The sequence below is a fragment of the Scomber japonicus genome, chromosome 5 (genome assembly GCF_027409825.1).
Source record: "Scomber japonicus isolate fScoJap1 chromosome 5, fScoJap1.pri, whole genome shotgun sequence".
NCBI classification, from domain to species: domain Eukaryota; kingdom Metazoa; phylum Chordata; class Actinopteri; order Scombriformes; family Scombridae; genus Scomber; species Scomber japonicus.
The window spans coordinates 33,490,501-33,505,188 of NC_070582.1; the positions used below are offsets into that span (position 1 = coordinate 33,490,501).

The window sequence follows — 14,688 nt, forward strand, 5'->3', positions numbered from 1 at the left end:
TATGACCTATTTAATGTGTTTAGAAGAAAATGTCTGAATTCACTTTACACGGTCTTTAAAAGTTGAAACAAACAAAGCTTTTGTCTTCTCTTCTGTTGGTCACCAGGCAGGACTGAACATGCTGACTCGCTGTCAGGCAGAGGATTTCAAAGGACACAACATACTGGTGACAGCAATCCATCCTGGCTGGGTCCGCACTGACATGGGAGGTGAAATGGTGAGCTGATTAGTTTAAAAACTTGCTTCGTTTGACTTGACTTGTGCCTTTGTGCCAGCGGACTGATATTCCTTTCAGCGTCTGTGTGAGACACTTAAGTTGGTCAGAGAGAGAGTAATCGGAGAGAAGCCAGAGGAAGGAGGAGCCATGTCTGTCACTCACTCACTCAAACACATCAGGAGACAAGAAACACAAGGAAAAGATGGTGGGAAACATAAGGGAGAACACCAGAGGAACAACTAGGGCTGTTACAAATGATATAAAATCATATCTTCATATACTCTATTATTCCCCCACTATAATACACCTGTACTTAAGTCCTGCCTTGAAAGAGTACTCCACTAAATTGAACTTTTAACATAATGGTTTAAAACAAATGGTCCAAATCAATGACTTTATTATTCCATGCATTCTTTTCTCATGTCAAAACAAGGCTCCTACATTATCTACAATGGAAATGACATCACTTGAGGAACTTTATCAGATCTCACATAGAGAGACACAAAAGTGTTCATGATACAACTTTTTTCATACTTTTTATACATGAGCAGCAGTACCCCCCCCCCCCCCCCCCCAAAAAAAAACAAAACAAAACAAAAACACCTGTAACCACACACTAATGTATGAAATCAGTGGAGTTCCTCTGTAAGTGATTTTTGAGTAAGAAAGAAAATAATAAATGTTCACAAAGAAACATTTCACGTGTCTCACTGCAATTCATTTTTCTATCAATTTTTTCCCTCTAGGCACCTTTGACCACCCAGGACAGTGTGCTGGGCATGCTCGGTGTGATGTCATCACTCAGCAGCAAAGATAGTGGGATGCTTGTGGACTGGAAGGGCAACAGAATCCCATGGTAGCAGTCACCATGACAACCACACAGGGGACCCAAAATCTGATGAGTTTTGCATAAAACCGAAATAAAGAGAGAACACAGCAACATCCTTCACATCAGCTTCTCATGTGATATGTGATATAATACTCAAGAGTGCCTTGGATTATTCACACTTGTTTGTATATTGTCCGTTACTTGCCTTATTGAAAACTCTGGCTATAAAAATAAGGAAAAACACCTTTAAGTCATATTGAAGTGGATATCTACTGTATATCAAGAGATTATTTAAATCATAAACACATTTATTAACCTGTGGTTTTTTTTCTACTTGAAGAATGAAACTTGTGTAGGAAAAATGCACACTTGATTTATTGAGCTGAACTGAAGAATAAATCTTTGAACAGAATGTAAAGTGTAGGTTTACTTTTCTTTATGCTGGAAGGGACATTTTTTATTCAGACAGTTCAAACAGTTGTGTATGTGCACTTCCTCACTGGCTCTCTTTTCTCTTTCATATGCTTGATTCTGCTAAAAGTTTAATTTATGAAATTATGTGTTTTTTCTCTGATTCTTAACAGGTGAAATGTTATTTTATTAATATGAATCAGAGACTGTAGTGCAGTATTATGAGTGATGTAGTATGCAGTATTACAGTAAAAGTACTGCAGTATTATGAGTGATGTAATATGCAGTATTACACTAAAGGCACTGCAGTATTATGAGTGATGTAATATTCAGTATTCAGTGAAACTGCAAATAAAAGACAATACAAAACCTTAGCGACACGCTGTAAAGAAAACTAATAAACAGTAATAATATTTAAAGAATAGCTAAAAAATGACACGGCACAAATGAGCCGTTTACCTTAACAGTAGGTACACATTAGATACACATTGTTGCTAAGCAACGCTCACTTTACATCAGCTCTCAAATTACTTTTAACTTCTTGTATGACTTAAGTTAGTTAATAAACATCACACATTATAATACTAAACTTATTATTACATATTATATATTACTTCAAATTAACAAACTTACAGCCATTGCTTTCGTGAGCATGAGAAAAGACGATTCAGAGTGACCAGCCGTCTTTCTTACTGGGGATTTCCACTGGGTCCGTCAGCGGCGCGGAACGGCTGTGCTACGGTTTAGCTCCGTCCTCTGCCCGGCGTCAACTCACACCGGGAGCGTTACAGCAGCGGACCGGAGCATGCTCTGGGAGAGAAAGCTGCCTTTTAAAATGACGTTGCACTGTTAATACAGTAATTACGGCAGCACAATCAAACCCGAACGAGTGCCTTTAGTCTACAGTAATTACTGTAGTAGCAGCACAACTAAATGGCCCGGTTTTGTTAACTTGCTCAATTTTGGTTGATTTGGTAATTTTCTTTGATTTATGTACTTATCCCATCTGTCAGTAGGCTACGTAGCTAGATGGAGTCTTTATCTGACTGTTTTATTCATGTTTGTTGCTGAAATACGATCGGGAGGCTGCACGGGTTGTTTTATTTTGAAAAACGGAAGTTTTATTTTGCTGATTCAGTGTCGGACTTCCTGTCTGGTGCAATCTGCTCTGTTGAGCTTGTCGCGAGTTGGCAACGGCTCCGTCAAAAATAGAAATGCTACCTATCGATAGCGCTGCGGCGCGGGAGCCGCTGCTGAGCCGTTGCTGACACGCTGCTGAAACGTTCCCGGTGGAGATACTCTCATTGATTATAGTGTTACCTATCAGCTCCGGTGACCGCGGCGCAGCTGTAACGCGCCGCTGCCGGACTCAGTGGAAATTGGGCTTTACTGCTGGTTGCTACGTTACTGCAAGTATAAACCGTTATGTAGCCTTCAAAATAAAATTCCAGATCGAGTGTGTGTGTGTGTTTCTTATGCAGAATTTCTTACCATAAATTGAATCTAATACATTCATTAAATCAAGTAATTCAAGTACCTTAAATCATAAAAAATATTCTGAGAGCAGAACACTCCCCGTCTGGCATATAATGCCACTAACTTCAAACCATTCTATTTCAAACCCTTTAAAAAAATATATATATATATTATTTTTTTTAGTCTTTTTCTAGGAGGAGGACTACATCAGAGATGGGCCGCAGGTAAGTCTTTGAAGTGCCTTGGGATGATGTTTTCACCTCAACTTTACGGACCTTTCCGTCACTGCTCGGAGAGGTTGATGTGACCAGAGCCATTGGCCACTCATTTCTTGGTGCTTGAGTTTGCTTTAACAGCACAATGTCCCCAGGTTGAAGGTTGCGATGTGTCCTGTGCCACTTACGTCTTGGATGGAGAGTGCTCAGGTACTCATTTCTCCAATGGCTCCAGAATTCATTAGCCTGCGCTTGCACCTGTCTCCACTGGCCTTTCAGGAGGTCTTTTCCAGTGAAGTTGCCCGAGGGAGCGAGCAGGCCTGGTTTTTGTGTCAGGAGCATGGCAGGAGACAGCAGGACTGGAGAGGAGGGATCTGATGAGACCGGGACCAGCGGCCTTGCATTGATTATGGCAGACACCTCTGCCATCAGTGTGCACAGAATTTCATGTGTCAGGTAAGTATGTTTGTTTAGCAGAAGCATAGAGTCTGATATTCTGCGTGTTACCCCAATCATTCATTCCCACACACCTCCCATGTGGGACGCGTGTGGGGGGTTAAACTCCCATGTGCAGCCCTTGCTGTAGAGATAATTCAGGATGCTGTTCTGCTTTTCATCAGAAGAACTCATTCCCAGTTCTGTACTGACAGCAATGAAGTTGGTACCCCTGTCTGACCTGAGTTGCTTTGCTGGGCCTCTGACTGCAAAAAATCTCCTCAATGCATTTATGCAGCTGGCTGTATCCATAGACTCAATCATTTCAATGTGTACTCCCCTAGTGCAAGTGAGTACATGTGAACAGAATTGCCCACCTTTTGCTTTGCGCTGTGCCTCCTCGAGTGCGTGTCGAGCCGCTCTGGAGGGAGGTCAGCCATCTTTTGTACTTCCATTTTCCCTCTGAGCTTACGACATACCACACAGTGATGGAGGATAGAACTAACCAACTTTTTGCCAGCGACAATCCATAGTCCAGCCGCTCTGATGGCTCCCTCTGTGAACTGTCGCCCCTGGTGCTTCACTTGCATGTGATAGTGTTCCACAAGCAGTTTTGTAACATGGCTATTCTTTGAGAGGATAATAGGATGTTTTACCTCTGATTCCAGGGAGGCATGTCTGAGACGCCCACCGACCCTCAGTAGGCCGTCACTGATGTAGGGGTCAAGGGTCATGTTCGCCTCCTCGCTGCTGCAAGTTCTTCAGGAGTGTAAGGCTTACTACACTGATGCCATCCCTTATACGTGTGCTGTGAAGTGTCTGAGATGGAGCTTGACTTGTGAGAATGCACCTGATGTATCAGAAAGGAGACAGCTCTCAGTAAAGAGTTCCATGTGGAAAAACGCTGAAATCTTTCAGAGGTGAGCGGCTTGACTTCGATACGAGTGGCTAAAGCAGTCACTTGCGGTCTGACTTCCACATCCACTTCAGGCTCTATCAGTTCAAAGTGCTCATGTGTGTCTGGCTTTGGAAGCTTGTGGAGGAAGCCAGGTCCCTTGAACCACATTGAGTCCATCAGCTGTGATGCAACTACTGACCTGGTGGCTAAGTCAGCTGGGTTCTGTTCCGAGGGCACATAATGCCATGTTGTCTGGCGTATGCGATGCACATGATTGTGCACGTATACAAAAAAGCGCGTTGAGTCATTAAAGATGTATCCGAGGACCACCTTGCTGTCGCAGTAGAATTTAACAGCATCTGGCTTGTGGTCCAGTTCATCCAAGATCAGCTCCGCCAGCTCAACAGCCAGGACAGCCCCACAGAGCTCGAGGCGTGGGATTGTGGGCTCTGGCTGTGGTGACAATTTAGCTTTTCCCATCACAAATCCAACTTCACAACCGCCCTCTTCAGTGACAGCTCTTAAGTAAGCAACTGCCCCTATGGCCCAGTTGGAGGCATCAGAAAAAAGGCAAAGTTATGTGTACATGGGTTTTGAGAGCGACATTGGGACAGCAGCGTGGCACATGGAGGCTGCTCAGCTCCTCGAGCGATGATTTCCAAATTTCCCATGTACTAATTTTTTCATTAGGCAGAGGAGTGTCCCAGTCCTGGACTCCACTGGACAGTTCTCGCAGCAGCAGCCTGCCTCTAATTGTCACTGGGGCTGCCAGCCCCAGCGGGTCGAAGACGCTATTGACTATTGATAACACCCATGACGGGTGTAAGGCTTGTCAGTGACAGCTACCTTGAAGGTGAACATGTCTGTGTTGATGTCCCAGCATAAGGGACAGCTCCTCTGTACAGGCAAAGTCTCATCATCTAGGCCCAAGTCTCTGATGTCGGAGGCCAGTTCTTCGGGTTCGAAGGCTCTCATCACAGCGACGCTGTTTGATGCAATTTTTGTGCAGTTTCAAGTTGGACTCTGCGAGTGACGCACAGGTACGTTTGAATAGATCTATGGCTGCAGACTCTATAGGCACTGATATCAGCCCATCATCCACATAAAAGTGTCTCTGAACAAACTGCACTGTATCGGCGCCATACATTGCTTTGCCTTTTTGAGCTGCTCGCCGGAGACAGTAGGTAGCAACTGCTGGTGATGAGCTGTTGCAAAAAGACATGTACCCGCATTCGGTACTCTTGAATCTCTTTGTACAGGTCATTGTCTTTATACCACAGGAATCTGAGGTAGTCTCTGTGCTCAAGCTTCACCAGGAATCCATAAAACATCTGCTGGATGTCTGCAGTGACTGCAATAAGGTCCTTCCTGAAACGCAGCAACACACCCAGGAGAGTGTTGTTCAGATCAGGGCAGCACTGAGTTGAGGGAGAGGCTGTGCAGTTGAGCGCTTGAGTCAAACACGACTCGTATTTGCCCAGGCTTCTGGGGGTGATACACTCCGAAAAAGGGCAAGTACCAGTGTTCTTGTGTGTCATTGATAGGCGGTGCCTTTTCTGCATGCTTGTTTTCAAAGAGCTTTTCCATGAAGGAGGAAAACTGCTGCTTCATCTCAGCGTTTTTGCTCAGAGTGCGCCGTAGAGAGCTGAGACGGGACAGTGCTTGCTCTCTGTTGTTTGGGAGTGGAGGACGAGGTGACTTGAATGGTAGGGGAGCTGTCCAGTTGTTCTTTTCATCCTGCTAAACCTCCTTTTCCATTATTTTCAAGAAGAGTTCATCCTCAAAGGACATGGCACACTTATTGTCACTGTCTGTTCGCTGGAAAACAGTCAGCCCAAGCTGTTCCTCAGCTGGTATAGGCTTCAGTGTGTGTGTAGAGTGGCCATACCTGTGCTCCCCGCCATAGCACGGTTTTTCTTTCACGCTGATGCTGTTGTGGCAAGGAGTGAAGAGTGACTGGCGTCCATTCTGGAGCACGTGTGTTCTGAAGACGCTCAGGGTTGGTTTGTGAATGTTGTCGAGGCACACTTCACCTATAATCACCCAGCCTAAGTCTAGACGACCCAGGACAGATGTAGGGCAGCTTTGGGGTTTGTGACATAAACAGCACGGATCCGCTTCACATGTTCAGATGACTCTTTACCCAGCCACTTCACTAGAAGGTCTGCCTTGTTGGGCTGTACTCACGCTGTCTGACTGCATTGTGAGGTGAGGAGTTGTAATACTGCGTGGTGATCTCCTCTTGGTACTGCTTACATTCCTCACGCTCATTCACTGGTGGTCTAAAAGGCGTTCAGCGGGGGCTTGTCGTTAGCTGCTGCAGACAGTGGCCCCTGTATGGCATTATTCTCGCGCCAGACTCCACTGTAGTGCGAAAGGGACTGTGAGCTGGGCTGTGATTGGCATTGCACATAATCTTCAGTGCGCTTTTGAGTCACAGGTGGCGGGACATCACTTCTCACACTTGCACTTCTCACACATCTTCATTTTCTATAGCTGCAGCTGCTTCTAAAACTTCTGCTTTCACCCGTGCAACTACTGCTTCTTTCTCAATTTCTAGTTCTTCTAATTCTATTTCTAGCAGCTCTTCGCCTTTTAATTTCCAACTGTTTCTTAGCATAGGCTATCTTGGTTGCTGCTGCTTCGGCTGAAGCTCTGGCTCTGGCGGCAGCCTCCAGGACAGACATGTATGAGGAGGATGAACGCTTGGAGCTAGCGCTAGTTCTCGATGTGGCGTAAACCGATGCCTTGGGGGAAGGAGGTCGTTGTGGTTTCTCTTTGAAGTTTACCGCTTCACTTCCGACGACGCTGGATACATTGTTGGTGGCCATGCTTGAGTCTTTTGTCGTTTCTTCAACTCACTGTAGTTTAGCTTTTCACTGTACTGTTCTCCCTGTGTGTTATGTGCTTCTTGTACGTTATCACAGTTTAATCGTCAGCCAAACTCTTGCCATCACACTTGAGCCAGGATCAGAGCGTCTTGCTCCCTTTATTTCCTTATTTTTAGTAGAAATACCACGAGTGAAACTACAAATAAAAGACAATACAAAACCTTAGCGACACGCTAAAGAAAACTAATAAACAGTAATAATATTTCACTTAGTGACTTTTTGCAGCCGTTTTATGCTGCTCAGCACACGAAACACGCTACAAACACTGTACATTATATCATCAGCTAAACTATGGAAATTTAGTTCATATAGCAAAAGTGTTTGAACATGTTAATAGCGACATACAGAGAGACAGCTGTACAGCTGTGCTGTCTCACTGCATAGCATGCCAGCGCAGTAAACCAAGTTATTGCGCAATCCATGGTGAGGCTCGTCTCGCTGCTGCCTCACTGCGCGTCTCTTTTCAGTGTTTGATCAGTACATGTGAAAATTCAGCGATTTTCAATTAAAAATAATCCGAAACTGGTAAAGTTAGATAGAAAATAACGTTATAGTGCAAATCACTGGACAAATATAACCATTTATTATTTTTTTTTCATTTTTAAGTCTTTTTCCATGATAACAGGTGAGGCACGGCCTCACCTGCCTCCCCTGACCGCACGTCACTGAGCAACACTCACTTTATGACTTTACATCAGCTCTCAAATTACTTTTAACTTCTTGTATGACTTAAGTTAGTTAATAAACATAACACATTACAATACTAAACTTATTAACTTATCATTACATATTATATATTACTTCAAATTAACAAACTTACAGCCAATGCTTTCGTGAGCATGAGAAAAGACGATTCAGAGTGACCAGCCGTCTTTCTTACTGCTGGTTGCTACGTTACTGCAAGTATAAACCGTTATGTAGCCTTCAAAATAAAATTCCAGATCGAGTGTGTGTGTTTCTTATGCAGAATTTCTTACCATAAATTGAATCTAGTACATTCATTAAATCAAGTAATTCAAGTACCTTAAATCATAAAAAATATTCTGAGAGCAGAACATGCAGTATTGCAGTAAAAGTATTGCAGTATTATGAGTGATGTAGTATGCAGTATTACAGTAAAAGTAGTGCAGTATTATGAGTGATGTAGTATGCAGTATTACACTAAAGGTACTGCAGTATTATGAGTGATGTAATATTCAGTATTACAGTAAAAGTGCTGCAGTATTATGAGTGATGTAGTATGCAGTATTACAGTAAAAGTACTGCAGTATTATGAGTGATGTAGTATGCAGTATTACAGTAAAAGTAGTGTAGTATTATGAGTGATGTAGTATGCAGTTGTAGCGGATTATATATATGTTAAAGACATATTGAAAATAGCTCTCGTAATAAGGGGCACCACCTTCGTATGAAGGAAAATATTTTTACTTAATTGGTTGTTTGATTAGCCAATTAATAAATCAATAAATCATAATAATTAATAAATCAATACATTTCTGAATCAGTCAAATATCTAAAGTTCGTGGCTCTACGGTTCAATAGATCCCCTGTATCACTTCAAAGAATAGACATACACAATTGATTGAGTTTTATGGGTTTTATTAACTACACACTACTAATAAATGATGGATAAATAAATGTAATGATACAATGCAATATGAATTCAAGAGATTACTTGATATAGCAACATGAATGAAAGATGATGGTGAATGATGAATTTAAATGAAAGATATGTAATTATGTGGAAACTAAGTAACTTAGCCTATAAGTTTTACTGAGCCTTACTTTTAAAGGAAATTTGAATTACTCGATCTGACATCAACCCTTGATTAATGCAATATTTGGCTCCTACTTTCATCGATGGAGGGTCTCAGCTGTCCAGAACCGCGCGCACGCACACCAAGTGGAAGATCAGAGCATCGCCGGTCCTGGCGGGGGAGATCGGTCGGCTGGCCTTCGTCAGACTGCCTTGTTCCGGTCGTTGTCCGCTGGAAGACTTTGTTCCTCTCAGTTATGATGAGTCGTAGGGTTGACAGGCGTTTGTCTGCTCAAAGTTCTCTCAGGTTGATGAAAGATGGAGGAAGGGTCTAATTTAACTAGCTCTCTTTCTAGAGAGATCTCAGCGTCAAAATCACCAAAAATGTCAAAAACAGGCTGAATGCAAAACTTAATGACGTGTTTACTTAAAGGGCCTTTTCTCTAGACGTTGCTGGTGAAAGTTACAAGATTACAAAACTTAGGAAAACTTAGATAAAGAATAACTAAAGATTAAACTATGAAAGCAGACCGCTGTTCGGGTCGCAGAGCCCGGTTCAGGTCATGCTAAGACCTGAACCGTAAGTCAACTTACCTGGTTAATATGGCTGAAGATGAGGGTGCTGTGGCAATGACTTTTGGGCGGGGCAGGTTTTTGGGTGATTCCACTCCAGTTAGGGGTATCAAAACAGTAGGTCACCCAGTTTTGTCTTCCACTCGCATGCACCATGATATCACTAGCCCACACCAACAAACACGTGATCCAGCCACCAACATCACAGGCATAGGGAGAGGTTTGAGTGCATCCCCGTACCTCATTTTCCACTCACATGCACACTGACACTTCTCCTATCATGCAACACAAGTCTAGCGAAGACCTCAGCTCTCCAGACTTAGGAAACCTGATAACTCAATTAGCACATCAAATTGGGGAGAGCATTGCAAACCAGATACAGAAGACTGCAGGTAATTAGAGTGACAAAAGTGCCCCTACACCAAGCGTAAACATGGCTGAAGGTCCTCCTGAGTTGAATCTGACCGGGGTGAAGCTTGTAATGCAGGCAGATGTCAAAGAGCCACCACACTTCAGGGGTGATGAAACAGACAAATATACAGTACATGAATGGGAGGAAGTTATGGATGTTTATCTGAAGAAAAGGGGTATTCCACCAAATGAACACTCACACGAGATAATATCAAAACTAGTGGGAAAAGCTAAAGATGTGGTAAGGGTGACTCTCCGCAGCATCCCCTCTTTAAAGCCCGCTGAAGACCCCAAGCTTATCTTTGACATTCTCAAACAGCACTTCAGTGAAGTAACATATTCCTCCATGCCCTTAGCAGACTTCTATAACACCCTGCCTCTGACTGCAGAGAATCCGATGGACTACTGGATCCGTCTGAACAAAGCAGTGGATGTAGCTGATGAGTGTCTGAGGAGACAGGGGAGGAATATTGAGAATCCTGCTCATGAAGTCACCATGATGTTTGTAAAACATTGCCCTGACCCTGCACTTGCTAATGTCCTGAAATGCAAAACATCAGAGAAGTGGACATCACATGAAATACAGGAGCATCTCATTGAACACCAGAGAGAGTTCAAGAAAAAAATTCAGGACAAAACATGCCGCCCACCACATCACAGGCAGTTTGGTGCACATGCTCAGGTGTCAACACTGGAGGACGCAACTACTGATAATGTGAGGGAGCATACCAGTGAACAAAGCATGATGGGGCCGTCATCCACTTCCCCAGTTGAGAACACTTGCATTCAGTCACTCATTGGTCTGTTAAATCGTGTGTTGGAGCAGAAAACCCAGTCAGCAATAAACACAGGACCAAGCAGAGAGCAAGCAAATCCTTTCCAAAGGAGATGTAAAGTCTGTCAGGCAGTTGACCACTCTACCACGATGCACTGCAGACAGGAAAATTTGTGCATGAACTGTTTCAGACCAGGTCACTGGAGGAGAGAATGCCGACAACGCAGGTCAGGACAGAATGCCCCTCCTCACTCCAACCAATCTCAACCCAGGGAAGGGCGCGATACAGCACCTTTAAACTAAAGGGCTCACGCCTGGAGAGGGGAAGTGTGGGCATCAAAGATACAACCCTCGAATGTGGTGAAGATTTACAGGAGGTGTATTCAAATGTGTGCAAAGCCATGCCTGATGACTGTACAGTAATTGTCCAAAACATCAACAGAGTCGAAGCTTTTGATGAACTATTTCATGCTCCGGTGACTGTGAATGGTTCTGTTCAGCTACAAGGACTGCTCGACTCAGGATCAATGGCATGCACAATAAGTGAGGTGGCAGAACAGAGACTCTTATCTGAAAATATCCTGGCACAACAGCAAGAAATGGCACAGCGCATTGTCCTTGTCGGCTGTGGAGGAGTACAAGTGAGCCCCAAGTGCATGTATGATATGGAGTTGGAATTGTATGGGATCAAGTGCATGGTGCCAGTCCTAGTGGTTGCTGGTCAGAGAGACGAAATCATCCTAGGTACCAACTTGTTGAAGTATGTGGTCCGTCAGATGAAAAACGATGAAACATACTGGAAACTCATCTCATGCAATGGACAGGAGTTGTCAGAGTGTGGACAGTTCTTGGAGATGATGGCTGGCCTCACAAGGTGGAGAGGGGAGGACGTGCCAGACAAAGTGGGCACAGTCAAATTGACTCAGGCAGTCACACTACAACCCCAAAAGGAGTATCTGCTGTGGGGCAGGCTACCAAGTAATGTCCCTATGTCGCCTGGCAGCACAGTGATGGTGGAACCTACTTCATCAAAGTGTGCCCCTCGAGGCATTATGGTAGGCAGAGTGATCACACATCTGTGGGGGGATGGTTGGACTCCTATGAGAGTGACGAACATCACAGAAAAGCCTCTCACCTTAAAAAGAAACTGCAAGCTAGCAGATGTCTCTCCTTGCATGGCAGCTGAAGACTTCACATTGCTTCAACACTCCTGTCAGAAAGAAAATGACACAGATAAGACAACACATGACCAAAATAAGACCGTTGACAAAACTGACCCGAAACAGAAACTGAAAGACCTTGGACTGGGAGATGTTGATATCGATGGTTGCCAGGTGAGCCATTCCACCAAGAGTCAGCTGGTGGAAATGCTGGAACAATATCAAGATGTGTTCTCGAAACACCATCTAGATTGTGGAGAAGCCAAGGGCTTTGTGCACAGGATCCGGCTCACAGATGACCGCCCCTTCCGCCTGCCATATCGCAGAGTGCCCCCAGCTCACTACCAAAAACTACGCCAAGTCCTCACTGAGATGGAAGAGCAGGGGATCATACGAAAATCAGTGAGTGAATTTGCGTCCCCTCTGGTGATGGTTTGGAAGAAGAACGGTGATCTCAGGATATGCACAGACTTCAGATGGCTGAATGCGAGGACCATAAAGGATGCTCATCCTCTGCCTCATCAAGCAGACTGTCTTGCTGCCCTCGGCGGAAACTCCGTCTTCAGCACCATGGATTTAACATCTGGGTTTTACAACCTGTCCATGCATGAGGAAGACAAAAAATACACCGCCTTCACAACACCACTGGGCTTGCATGAATATAACAGAATGCCACAAGGTCTCTGTAATAGCCCTGCATCCTTTATGAGAATGATGCTGAGTATTTTTGGTGACCTCAACTTTAGCACCCTGTTGTGTTATCTGGATGACCTCCTGGTCTTTGCCCCATCCGAGCAAGAGGCCCTCAACAGACTGGAGGCTGTTTTTCAGAGGCTGAGAGAACACAACCTGAAGCTGAGTCCAAAAAAATGCCACCTACTGCGGCGGTCTGTGAAATTCCTCGGTCATGTTATCGATGGTGATGGAGTGGCTGTTGACTCAGGAAAAGTGGAAGTCATTGTCAAGATGACAAAGAAAGACTTGATGGAGGATGACGGCCACACACCTTCAGTTCGGAGAGTGAAATCATTCCTTGGAATGATATTCTATTACCAACATTTCATTCCCAACTGCTCCTCGATTGCCAAGCCTCTGTTTGCCCTCACAGCTGGTCAAAAGCGGAGAGGGAAGATTGGTAAATCAAACCAGAGGTCAGGTGTCTTCAGAAAGCTAAAACCTGCAGACTGGACTGACGATTGTGACTCTGCCTTCCTCAGCCTCAAAGAGAAGCTTTTAAATTGTGTGGTCCTCACCCACCCAGACTTCTCCAAACCACTGATCCTGTCCATTGACGCCTCTCTTGATGGTCTTGGGGCGGTTTTGTCTCAAATACAGGAGGGTGAGACAAAAGCCCGCCCAATTGCCTTCGCAAGCAAGACTCTGACTGGCTCACAAAAGAGATATCCCGCCCATCGCTTGGAGTTTTTAGCGCTCAAGTGGAGTGTTTGTGAAAAGTTCGGTCATTGGTTGAAGGGGCACACTTTTACGGTGTGGACCGATAATAATCCACTGACCTATTTAATGACAAAACCCAAACTTGACGCCTGTGAGCAGCGGTGGGTGGCCAAGCTGTCCCCATACATATTCAACATCAAGCATATCCCTGGATCAAAGAACATTGTGGCGGACGCCTTGAGTAGAGACCCCTTCTCCAGGTCAGTGAGTCAAAGGCTGATCAGTGAGCCATATGAAAACCTTTTGGCAGAGGCTGAGGCTACAAAGGTGGAAGGAGTGCAAGATGTTTTCCGGTGCAAGGTTCAGTGCTCTCAGGCACAGGTCTGTGCAACCACAAAAGCCCCTTGTGGTAGTCAAGTTGGAAGTCAGGGCTCCTCTGATGTTAAGTCCATCTGTGAAGCTCACATTGAGTGGGAAAAGGGTGCAGAGTCAAGAGCAGTACAATTTCTTAAGGTGCTTCCTCAGATGGCACCCTCTGAACAAGATGCACTCCCAGCTCTATCACTCGGGGAACTCCGTCACAGTCAGGAGTCAGACCCAGACATCCAGGGGGTCCTGCTGTGTGTAGAACGGGGAGAACCACCATCTAGGAGGGAGAGAAGCAACTTACCTCACAAGGCACGAGCATTATGCAAACAGTGGCATCGCCTGAAAGTCCAAGATGGAGTCCTCTATAGGACAGTAAAAGACCCATCAACTAGACACACAAGGTACCAGCTCGTCTTACCAACCACCTGTAAGGCCAGGGCCCTTTCTGGAGTGCATGATCTTGCAGGGCATCAGGGACAAGCCAGAACACTGCACCTTGCCAGACAACGCTTTTTCTGGCCACAAATGGAAAGAGACATTAAGGACTATGTCAAATGTTGCCAACGATGTATCCTTGCAAAAACCCCTGAACCAGCCGCTCGAGCCCCGCTGGAGAGCATCCGCACCTCAGCACCCATGGAGCTGGTGTGTATAGATTTTTGGAGTGCTGAGGATAACAAGCAGAGGTCAGTGGATGTCCTGGTCGTAACTGACCACTTTACAAAATTGGCTCATGCTTTCCCCTGCATGAACCAGACCGCAAAACAGGTTGCAAAGAAGCTGTGGGACAATGTGTTTTGCATATATGGCTTTCCAGAACGAATCCATTCTGATCAAGGAGCCAATTTTGAAAGCAAACTCCATCATCAGAACTCCT

At 44.8% G+C, this 14,688-nt stretch overlaps 1 protein-coding gene across 1 annotated transcript in view; it reads left to right on the top strand.

Annotated features, from left to right (window-relative positions):
- Positions 1 to 1,609, top strand: part of LOC128359221 (C-factor-like) — a 30,037-nt gene extending 28,428 nt beyond the window's left edge. The window contains exons 6-7 of the mRNA XM_053319670.1: positions 107 to 217; positions 964 to 1,609. Of these exons, the coding sequence (XP_053175645.1) occupies positions 107 to 217; positions 964 to 1,077 (225 nt within the window). The 3' untranslated portion in view covers positions 1,078 to 1,609. The remainder of the gene's footprint in view (positions 1 to 106; positions 218 to 963) is intronic.
- Positions 1,610 to 14,688: the final 13,079 nt, after the last annotated feature.